At 45.4% G+C, this 11,643-nt stretch overlaps 1 protein-coding gene and 1 long non-coding RNA gene across 7 annotated transcripts in view; both read left to right on the forward strand.

Annotated features, from left to right (window-relative positions):
- Positions 1–11,643, forward strand: part of LRCH3 (leucine rich repeats and calponin homology domain containing 3) — a 95,754-nt gene that overhangs the window by 69,964 nt on the left and 14,147 nt on the right. For 2 of the 6 annotated variants that reach the window (XM_081007446.1, XM_081007449.1), the window contains 6 exons: positions 575–623; positions 1,611–1,733; positions 3,087–3,205; positions 4,175–4,312; positions 5,545–5,622; positions 9,619–10,131. In XM_081007446.1, coding sequence (XP_080863572.1) covers positions 575–623; positions 1,611–1,733; positions 3,087–3,205; positions 4,175–4,312; positions 5,545–5,622; positions 9,619–9,819 — 708 coding nt within the window. In that variant the 3' untranslated portion in view covers positions 9,820–10,131. Of the gene's footprint in view, positions 1–574; positions 624–1,610; positions 1,734–3,086; positions 3,206–4,174; positions 4,313–5,544; positions 5,623–9,618; positions 10,136–11,643 lie in introns of those variants that run through there. The other 4 variants (XM_081007445.1, XM_081007448.1, XM_081007447.1 and 1 more) reach the window with 3 other exon arrangements.
- LOC308478196 lies at positions 5,630–9,241 on the forward strand. The gene is made up of 2 exons (XR_013986902.1): positions 5,630–7,614; positions 7,850–9,241. It is a non-coding gene; the product is annotated as an uncharacterized lncRNA (long non-coding RNA).

The raw sequence follows: 11,643 nt of genomic DNA on the forward strand, positions 1-11,643 counted from the left end.
GTAGATGGGCCAGTACACTTGTTGTGTGGTGCTTCCTTGTTGTATAAAACGAAGTTCTGCCGTCTCCTTAACGTGAACTGAAAATTCACCCTTTTGTGCTTGCATTCCTTAACAAGTCCACTTCGCTTGATTAGTCTGATTATCTTGTACATATATGCTGGAAATTGTAATCAGTGATAATAAAGAGTCCTCACAGAAATGGCAAAATATGTCTAAGAACCGGAGATACTTATGCAGTTGAATATTCACTTCGTACTAATTTGCCTTTGATTAAAGATCTTTTCTTTACATATAATCAGTTTTATCTCCCCCGCCCCCCATTGGCTAGCTTAGTGGCAGCCTTCCTTATTTTGTGGCTCTTGTCCCAAATACATTTAATCCTGGCTGTACTATTCTCCATTATTATAGTCCCAGAAGTGTTATGCTAATTTTCTAAGAGATCCTTTTTATGGCATGTAAATCCCCCCCCCCTAATCTTATGCTCCATCTTCCTACCCCTAGAATGATATCCTAGATGTGTATAAAGCTTATTTCTGCTGCATTCTACTGCTTCATCTTTCTCCTTTATCCACAGAGTGATGACAGATCCACCATCTCGCCAAATTCACCCACAGCTCAAACAGGTAAACTTGGGTGAGAAAGCAAAGGGGGAAACAGATGCATCACTGAGATGCTGAAAAGGTTATCAGAGGGCAAGCTAAGCTGACAGGGGTCTTGGCCATAACCTGTGGACCAGTGTAGCCCCACAACCAAGGGTTGCGTCAACACTGCAAGCCAGTTGTGGGTACAGAAGTGCCTTAAGCAATCCTTTCCACCAGGTAGTTTTATAGGTGTAATAATTGTCATACTTTCGAGTGTTCAGAGGACTTCACACACATTGTGATGACCCTTGATTTGTAGGATTGGCCAGCACCGTTCTTCTCCTTTCCTAGATTAGGGGGTCGGTGGGTGCTGAGATAGCAGTGCCTTCCCTACAGCCACCTAGTGAGTTTATGGCAGAAGCAAAACTTGACCCTGTACCTTCCTGATTCATACCTCATTTGTTTTACCTCCATGCTACACTAGCTCTCTCTCAGTTCTTTGACTCAGCAGAGAGACGCAGCTCACTTCCACACAAGTAAAGTAAGGCAATAAAAAAGTTTGTCTCCAAATGAAGCTAGGTCCAGAAAACTCCCTAATCAATTGTCATGGCACATGAGCCTTTCTTCCACTGATACATCTTGCCTGTGATGTTGGGCCAAACCAAAATATGACCACAGCTGGAGATAAACAGGCTATTATGGTGCAGCTGTGAAAATCCATTGTACTGGGAGAAAACCATTTTGTACGGGTTCCTAAATGCAGGACTATTGTAGGCCGAGCTCCATTGCATTGGGTTTGTTTTTCTGGACTGAGGCTCCTTTGGACGTTCCTCAGGTTGTGAAATTGTGATAAAATAGAGAAGACTTTTTTCCAGAGGGTACTGAGGAATGTTCATAGACATCTAGAATGGGCTGGTCTTCCTCTCACATCTTTATAACACTCAGCAATAAGTTTGCCGGTTTAAAAACATGTCCTTCCAAATATTGTTCTGCTGAGCTGACAGCATGTTTTTGCATGTCCACATTCAGTTCACCTGTCCGCTCCATATCCTGGTCCAGCTGTTGCTGCCGCTCCTCCTTCCTACAGAAATCCTCCCCAGCGTCCTGAGAGCTTCCTTTTTCGGAATGTTGCCAGGGATGAAGTGAGCAAAGGTAGGCTACACAAACTGGACCTGTGAGGGTGTGGCTTGGTGGTCTCTGTTAGCCCCTTGGAACATAGGGAGCTGACTTAAACCAAGTCAGGCCATTGGTCCATATAACTCAGTATTGCAAACCTGACCGGTAGCAGCTCTCCTGGGTTTCAGCCAATAATAATAATAATTTATTATTTATACCCCGCCCATCTGGCTGAGTTTCCCCAGCCACTCTGGGCGGCTTCCAATCAAGAGTTAAAAACAATACAGCATTAAATATTAAAAACTTCTCTAAACAGGGCTGCCTTCAGATGTCTTTTAAAAAGAAGATAGCTTCTTATTTCCTTCACATCTGAAGGGAGGGCGTTCCACAGGGCGGGCGCCACTACCGAGAAGGCCCTCTGTCTGGTTCCCTGTAACCACACTTCTCGCAATGAGGGAACCACCAGAAGACCCTCGGTGCTGGATCTCAGTGTCCGGGCAGAATGATGGGGGTGGAGACGCTCCTTCAGGTATACAGGACCGAGGCCGTTAAGGGCTTTAAAGGTCAGCACCAACACTTTGAATTGTGCTCGGAAACATACTGGGAGCCAATGCAGATCTCTCAGGACCAGTGTTATGTGGTCCCGGCGGCCGCTCCCAGTCACCAGTCTAGCTGCCGCATTCTGGATTAATTGCAGTTTCTGGGTCACCTTCAAAGGTAGCCCCACGTAGAGCGCATTGCAGTAGTCCAAGCGGAAGATAGCTAGAGCATGCACCACTCTGGCAAGACAGTCTGCAGGCAGGTAGGGTCTCATCCTGCATACCAGATGGAGCTGGTAGACAGCTTCCCTGGACACAGAATTAACCTGCGCCTCCATGGACAGCTGTGAGTCCAAAATGACTCCCAGGCTGCGCACCTGGTCCTTCAGGGGCACAGTTACCCCATTCAGGACCAGGCAGCCCCCACACCCGCCCGCCCCCTGTCCCCCAAAAACAGTACTTCAGTCTTGTCAGGATTCAACCTCAATCTGTTAGCCGCCATCCATCCTCCAACCACCTCCAGGCACTCACACAGGACCTTCACCGCCTTCACTGGTTCTGATTGCAGGACAAGGGATTGAATTTAGGACCTTTTCCATTTAGAGCATGTGCTCTACCACTGACCAGTGGATCTTCCCCTACATCGGAGCCAAGTTGCGTTGCACAGAGCAGTTGCTTCATTAACTAGGCTGAAGGGTATGCTCTAACAAGCAGCAGATGAAGCGATTAACCTGTGATTGGGCTTTCACTCTTGGGAATGCAAAGTGGAGGGGGCAGTGGGGCTTATGTGGCTGAAGGATGGCTCCCACACACTGCATATGGTCCTTTATTATTTTCTTGCCTTTTCTAGCCGCTGCATCACTGCCTTCTTCTGCATCGACACCTGCTAATAGCACTGAAGACCATAGTGAAAACCACAGTTCCAAGCTGCAGGAAGAAGAGGTTGAGCTGATAGAGCAACTGCGGAAAGTATGTGGCAAAGTTTTCTCCATTGCTTTGGAAAGATGGGCTTGCTAAATAAGTTCAAGGCAAATCTGTTCCAGGGGTAGCCAACCAAATGACCACCAGATATTGTTGGACTTTAACTCCCATGAGCTCTAGCCAGCATGGAATCCTTAAGGAATGCTAGAGATGTCCGTGGCATTCTGGATTTTAAAAAATCTTGCATGTCACAACTTGTTTATCTGGCAGATGTGCTGCATTTCATTACTGCACTGTGGGCTGCATCCTGTGTTGTGGTGTTTGTACACAAGAGTGTTCTTGCAATTAGTCTCATGACTAAAAAGTAATGTGAGAAGGATTTATAAATGTCTACTCCTGCAGAACCACTCCCAGTTTCTCAGCACACTTCTTTCTGATTTGTTGCAAATCAGGTTCCCAGATAACTTAGTTTAATTGCAGGAGGAAAACATTTGGGAGTACAGAATGTTGCCCTTGGCTGCATTTGGACAGTTGCATTTTGGCTTAATAAGCTGAGGTATGAATGAGCCATGGCACTGCTGTATGCAGCGGTTTTGCAGAAAAGCCAGGGAGTCTTCAGTTAACTATGGTTGTCCGTTACATTAGAACTGGGAAACTGTGGTTCGTAACTTAGGAGGAAGCCAGGACACGAAACCAGCTTCAAACTATGGCTTCTTATCCTGGCTTGTTCCGAAGCTGTTAACCACAGTTTCCCAGTTCTAATGTAACTGGAAACTATAGTTTGCTTGCTCATGCAGAGTAAGGAGCAAAGTGGCTGCTTGCAGAGCATGAGATTTGCTGGTTATTTTGCTGAGATACAGTAATCCGAACACAGCCATATCCTCATCTAATGATGTCTGTAGGTTGTACTTTACAGATTTCTTGCAACCTATTGAAACTTTGTCTCTAGGTAGCATGTATTGTGGCGGCGGCAATGAACTTGAAAGTTTCTCTCCTCTTTCCCCTCTTTTTTTTCAGAAAATTGAATCACGGTTGAAAGTGTCTTTGCCCAGCGATCTTGGAGCAGCGCTGACTGATGGCGTGGTGCTCTGCCATTTAGCCAATCATGTGCGGCCTCGTTCTGTTCCTAGTATTCACGTCCCGTCGCCCGCTGTTGTAAGTATCCCGTTAAGAGCGCTGTGGCTGCTTGATAGAATCTGTACCTGTTTTTCAAATTTGATTCTGTCTTCTGGCTTGAAAGGCCCTCAAGCAATGAAACAGCAGATGACTGCTAAAGATAAGCAATAGTGTAAAATGACAAAAGCAGAACTACAGAGCAGTGGTGATAAAATTATTATTATTGATTTATTTTATTTTTTATTAACTTTGTATACCACCCTTCATCTGAAGATCCCCAGGGTGGTTCACAACAGAAAAATGCAGAATGAGAATACAAAATAGAACAAAAACAAATCAATTTACCCCCTCCCACAAATACATAGGAGCCAGAAGGAAATTAGCTGCACAAAATTCCCAGCATATTCTGGAGAGAAGTTGTCTGCTGCAGGGAAGACCCTGCACCTCAAAGAGGTCAGCCTGACTTCTGATAAGGAAACATGCCCCATCCCAGTCCCAAAGATCTCAGTCTACAGAGATACTAGTTTCTTCAAATTTCTCTTTAATGTTGCTACAAACAACCCTTGATCTCTGTGTCAATAATATTCAACAAGAGCTGCAAGCACCTACAGCTACTGTGGCAAACACTGCAGTTTTGCATTGTAAGAACCCCCGAATCTTGTGTCAGCTGCTTTTGGCATGCAAATATTCCATGCAAATCCAGACCTTCACTAATTTGTCTGGCTCTATAGGCAGCTGCTTTAACTTAATTTCTGGCTGACCAGGATAGTGGGGTGAGAGTAAGAGAGGAGTTCGGACCTCAGTGAGCAAGAGGTGCACAGCTAGAGACAATAGTAGTAGTAGTAGTAGTAGTAGTAGTAGTAGTAGTAATACCCCACCCATATGGCTGGGTTTCCCCAGCCACTCTGGGCAGCTTCCAACAAAATATTAAAAATACAATAAAAAATCAAACATTAAAAGCTTCCCTAAACAGGGCTGCCTTCAGATGTCTTCCAAAAGTCAGATAGTTTCTTATTTCCTTGACATCTGATGGGAGGGCGTTCCACAGGGCAGGCGCCACTACTGTGAAGGCCCTCTGCCTGGTTAAGGGACAGCTGGCAGAGAAGTATGTGTGGGAAAAGCCATGCTGTCATATGTACTATTTTTCTTCCTAACTGAAATTTCTAGGGACCCACACTATTGACTCCTAGCACAAAAATATCTTTAGCATTCTGGTTTATCTGTAAGGCACTGCTGAGTTAAGAATGACATGGTCGTCCTTTCTTCTGCAGCCTAAGTTAACCATGGCCAAGTGTAGACGGAATGTGGAAAATTTCCTGGAAGCTTGCCGAAAGATTGGCGTGCCTCAGGTAAAAGAGAAAACCTTCTGTGTTTATTTTGCACTGCATGTACTCATTTTATATTATTGAGAGCCCGACATTTCATAGCACCAGTTCCTGCACGGGGTTGGGGGCCACAGTGGAAATAAATGCCTAGAGAGGTAACCTACCATATTGCAGCCAATCAAGCCACTCCAGTAATAAGCACCCTTTGTCCTTCAATAATGCCTATATGCAGACTTGCATTCAGAATAGGCTCAACGGAAAGTGTGTTAATGAAAATGTAGCAAATCAGGAAGTGAAATCATGCTCCTGTTTATTCCAGTTCATCTAAGTGCCTTATCAGGGCTTGCCCAGTCTTGCTCAGTGCATTGAGTAAGATGTGAGGTCTTGCGCTAGAAATCAGGTTTAGTTCTGCTGTTGGCTTCTGTTTATGAAGAAGGACGGCAGAGGCAAACAGAACACTGGGTACAATAAATATAATTGTATCTTACAAGTGTGAGAAGTCTTGTCACTAATCTCATTAGTCTACCTATTTTATACCTTCTGGTACTTGTTCTCGGAGACTGTACTCAGGATGAAAATTCAGCTGTATGAAAGATTTGTACCACTGGCTATTCAAATGGGGTTCTGTGTTCTGAATCATTCCCACGCCCTCAGATATACTTGCCCAAGGAGTTGGATGTAGGTATGCCAGAGAGCGCAGGAGTGCTCCAGAATATCATACTTGATGCTACTACAGGCAGAATTTTTCTGCACTGTGTAGTTTGGAGGGGGGGGGGTTGGTCTGGAGAGAAACTTTGGGGTCACTCCAATGAAAACCATAGTCCCAAGACTGACCTACTGTGATGTATGGTATATGAGAAGAAGTGGAAGGACTAGCTGACTGTATTTCACTTATTTAAAGTGATATGTTTGCAGCTAGATCCTGTGACATTTGACCTGGTCTCTGATGGTAGGTATCCAATAATATATTCCTATATTCAGCAGTTGACATCCTAATCTGGACACTGCGATAACAATTTTTGGACTTGACACTTCATATTCCCAGTTGCTGCAGGTGCTGACTTTAGGCAGAGACTCTTCCAAGGCAGCGCTGCAGACATTCAGCACATCCTAGTCCAATTGTCAGCTCCTTTTGCTTCTGGATTCTGCTCACCATCCTTCAGAGAGCAGCCCAGTTGGTGCAAAAACGAGGCTTGACCGTGTGTGCTGCAGGTTTTTAGCACAGATACTTTTCAGTCGTTTGGTTTCATTATATTGCATGTGAAACATTAAGTCTTTAAGTGCTGTAATACTGTTTCTGGTGGCAATGGTCCGCTCTCCACCTCTTGATGATAGCCGAGTCATAATTGCTACAAACAGCTGCTTTGCCAAGAGATCCCTAGATCTTTACCACGAAGAGCAGTATTGACTGTGTCGGGTTATTACTTGTCTTTGTGTTTTGAACAACCAGCATTTGGCAGGTGTATAATCGAGATGCCAAAGTCTCACACTCCATAAGCGGCATATAAAATCCACTACCAGCCAAGGACTTAAAGCCTCCTGCACAAATCTCTCACCAAAATCCCCTCTCAACTCTCCCCACCCCATGTGTTACCTGCTGTCCCCTTTACCTGCTATCCTCAGAGAGGCCCAGATGCATACCTCTAGCCCCAGCCTTCCTTGTCCCCCTGCCTGGCTGGCTTGCACTCTTTTTCTCCTCCCTCCTGTTGTTGCCCCTCTTGCTTCCACTGCGTGACCCTAGCCATCACCTGACCATTCCCTGTGGGCAGGAAAGGAAGAGTGGAAGCAGGAGCTGTGCTTCAACTAGCCAGGATCTGCAAGCAACTCTCAGGTTGCAGTTTGCCAGCCCCATGTGTTTTGAGTTTGGAACATAGCAGGAATAAATGAGTTGTCTTCTGCTGCCGCCTTCTGTGCCTCTTTTCCATATCCCATTTTGCCAGCTGAAAGGCCTTCATTCTCATCTTCATAGTAATAGCTCTTGGAGTTGGCTGCCCCTTGGAGTTAACAAAAGGCCAAGTCATAGAATCATAGAATCATAGAATCATAGAGTTGGAAGAGACCACAAGGGCCATCGAGTCCAACCCCCTGCCAAGCAGGAAACACCATCAGAGCACTCCTGACATATGGTTGTCAAGCCTCTGCTTAAAGACCTCCAAAGAAGGAGACTCCACCACACTCCTTGGCAGCAAATTCCACTGTCGAACAGCTCTTACTGTCAGGAAGTTCTTCCTAATGTTTAGGTGGAATCAAGTGAAAGAGCTCTTCAGCTCACCCAGCAGCACTCTCTGCAGTCTGACAATTCAAGATGAGTCGTGGTGGTGGCTGAGCTGATGAGGCTAGAAGCCATTTTCTTTGCTTGGGGGAATCCGCTTCTGTTCAGCTTTGGTGTAGACCGGAGAGAAGCAGAAGGTTGTGTAGACCAGGTTGAAGCCGAAAGTGTCAAGTAGGTTCAAGCCAAGGATGTTGCTGGGGCTCAGTGGGTGACCTGAAGGCATTGTTGGTGCTAGCCATCACAAGGAAGAGCAAGAGTCATGCTTGATGGACCCAAGACCCTGAGTAGGAGTGAGGACAGGGGTTGGGGAGATGGGTGGGAGACACCCCGGAGCCAGAGACCAGCCACTTACGCCATTGCTCTGATGTCTGGGAGTTTGTGGGTTGACACCAGTGACCTATCCAGCACTTTGCCCAACTCAGCATAACAAAGGATGCTCAAATTGAAGTCTGGCTATTTTGAGAATATATCCCCCAACAATTTTGAGGAAGCTTAATTAAGTATATTTCTTACAACCAAGAATACACATGGGGTGGGATTCAGCACTGCACCCTCCCAATCTTTCCATCAGCACAAGCATTCCAGGTTGCCCGATGGAACAATATCACATCGCCTTCCCCTCTGTCCGCACGCTGTTCTGGGGTTCTTCCTGACCACCCAGCCCCAGTGTTAGGGCGGAAATGCCTTGTTGCACAAGTGGAAGCATCTGTGCACAATTTCCTATGACGGGCCTCATGAGGTGAATCCTACCCGTAATCTGTGGAAATTTGACATAACTCAGATCCTACACCTAGAGAAATGGGGATCCTTTATCCTTTTAAAATAAAAACTGCTGCTTCTTATAGTTTATAGGGACTCTGAAGCGCATGTAGAGCTCTACGCAAAACAGGATCTGGTCTATACTCTTCACTGTTGGGGAACATGTCAGGCAGTGATGGCAATAAGAGATCCTGCCTGCACCAAGTACCACTTGGTCTCGGTCTCTCTCTCTCTCTTTCTCTCTCTCTCTCTCTCTCACACACACACACGCACACACACACACTGTGTTGGACCCGGGACAGTCATGTGGTGCCTCTCGTTGGGTTTGTGTTGTAGCAGTAATAAAGAGAAAGGTGTTCGCATGGTCCTATGTAGAAATACTTACCTTTTAGAGGGCAGATGAGATCCCTTTTTAAAGCTGTTCTCTAAAGGTAGCATCTTGCATAGAGCCACATTCCCCTTCTGCCGTGCCCGCATGCCCATGTTTAGCTAAGTGGTTTAGTGGGCACAGTGCGACAGAAACACATTTGGGGGTTGATGTGCTTTGCACCCTCACAACCATCCACCCCCTCTGCCGGGAGAAAAGTGAAAAGTCCAAAAATTGCAAACCTTTTTTTAAAAAAATGAAAATGAAACGTGTTGCATGATGGTACACTGGTTTACCTATGCAGGATACTACACTCAGAGACCAACTTTGCATTCCCAACCAAAAATGGGTGCACTTTTGGGGTGTTTTCCATGCACCACGCTCCCAGTTTAAATAACACCCCTTCCTGAAAAATGAAGGCCTGATTGTGCCAGTATGTTTTATGGCTGTTTTCTTCCAATTGAACAGCAATATAAGAATAGAGGTAAGAACACTGAAGGACCCTTTTGTGAAAAATGGATGACCCTGGGCTTTCTTGTCTACTTCATGGATTCTTGCATGACTGATGACTGACGCTAATTTTTTTCTGTCTGTTTTCCCTTCCTGCTCACACTTTGGACAGGACAAACTCTGTTCCCCTTCTGACATTCTCCAGCTAAACCTCAGCATTAAAAGGACAGTAGAATCTCTTCTTTCTCTGGGGGCAGATTCAGAAGAACCGAATCTTGTCTCCCTTTCCACCCAGCTGTGTGGCTTTGCAGCATTTTACTGTGCTCTGATGCTAATGCTCTGTGTGTTCTATCGCTGGGTCTTTTTCCTCTAGCTAAAGCTCAAGGGTGCCATGGACTTAACTCCAGCTCTTCCAAGCGGTTGGTAAACGGTCTGTGTTTCAGTCGAGAATTTTGTATGTGTACGTTGTTCCTGATCCACCAGCAATCTGCTCTGTGTGATGTGAAAAACTCTCTTGCTGATAATGACCTAGTCAGGCAGAATTTGCTGTTAGATAAGTGAAAGCTCCCTTATATTATGTGGCTGGAATACTTTATGCAAAACAGAAGGGGGGTTACACTTTGTAGAAATCTATTTTAATTGCACAATGGTGGATATTTTTGTAGAACAGGAAGTTCACCCACTTCCTTTGGGAGGGAGGGAGGGTTGGTAGAGACAGTGATGGACACTTGATTCTTGGAACTCACAGAACACTTGAAAAACCGGGATACAGTGTTGAAGGGAGACACTCCCTCACCATAAGATTTTTCCATCTAGACCTCCTTTGGTTTCTTAAGGATTAAGCAAACAATGAAATGCATCTTCACCTTTTTCTCCCAAGTGCTAGGAATATCACCATCCTTTTTAAAACAAAAAGTGGCGATTGTTCAGGATTCCTCAGAAACCTCATGCCTAAGCATCAGAGGCCTTATTTTCAAGCAGTGCAGATGGACAATATTCCTTCCTGTCTCTGAGGCACTGCTAGATTTGCAGAGCAGGCTGTGTTACACAGCAGAATGCGGAGGTTGCAGGTTTTATAGCCAATGCAGGTTTTATTACAGTGGCATTATCCACCCAAATAGCAGTTTGCACTGATGGTCTACGATGCAGGAGGGGCTCATGAAAAATGGCTTCTCATCTTCTTAGACCAGAAAATCCACAGCATGCCATTTTTTTCTAGTGATCTCTACTTTATTTAGAATACTTACACAAGTTCCTCTTTGCTGTTACATTGCTCAGTCTGAGCAGACCGCTAGTGTGAGCAAATATCTGTACCAGCAAGTCTGCTACCTTAATCCTGTCTGTACCAGCTGTTAGTGTTGTCTTCAGCTACTGGTGATGTCTAGCACTGGGAAAATGCAACCCTTTGCCTTGCGTTTCCTCACCTCCTTCTGGGCTCACGTTCATATTTGCACACATGTGTGCCAATGTCACAAATGTATTGACTTGTTTATTTCACCATTAGGATTTCTCAGTTGATCTCTGCTGTCACAAAGAATTTAAGAGTGAGAGGCATTCGACTTTCTAGCAAATGCACATGAGCAAGTTGTTGAAATCCTCAGCTTTAATACCAGTCCTGTGGCTTTCCAATAAATAGTGACAGCACTTTTAAGGAGCAGCGCCTTATCTGAAATACCGTTCACACTGTTATTGATTAATTAGGTGCTTTCATGTTTATAGACATACTCAGAACAATGTGTAACAGCGTTCAGCAAGCTGGACAGTTCCCATTTGGGGCTGATGGCATTTGTCCTTGTTGTGGTTTGGTGAAACTGGGGTCCAAATATTTCTGCTGGTGCTCAGCCTTGAAAGGGTCTAATGGGGTAATAAAACCAGGGATGGAGAAAGTAAGTTAACCCACTGAAACTCTAGCCCCTGGAAGCCCTGCTCAGTCTGCCGTCTGGCTTCTAAGATTTCGCAGTGCTGCTCCCACCCACCCAACCCCAGTTTAACAGCTCCCTCTCCCACCAGCCAGCCTTACAGAATGGCTTCTTGACTCGTTTTGTGTAGCTCAGGTACCAGCCAGGTTGATGCTTCAGCCTTTTTGCCTCCTTTGCTCTTAACGTGGATCTCAAGCACAAGCGTTTGCCCTTCTGCCTGAGGAGGTGTACCATTGGAATTGCTCAGCCTGATTCAAGTAGGACTGCTCCTGTTGGAC

Source organism: Podarcis pityusensis (genome assembly GCF_964106645.2).
Source record: "Podarcis pityusensis genome assembly, chromosome: 5".
NCBI classification, from domain to species: Eukaryota; Metazoa; Chordata; class Lepidosauria; order Squamata; family Lacertidae; genus Podarcis; species Podarcis pityusensis.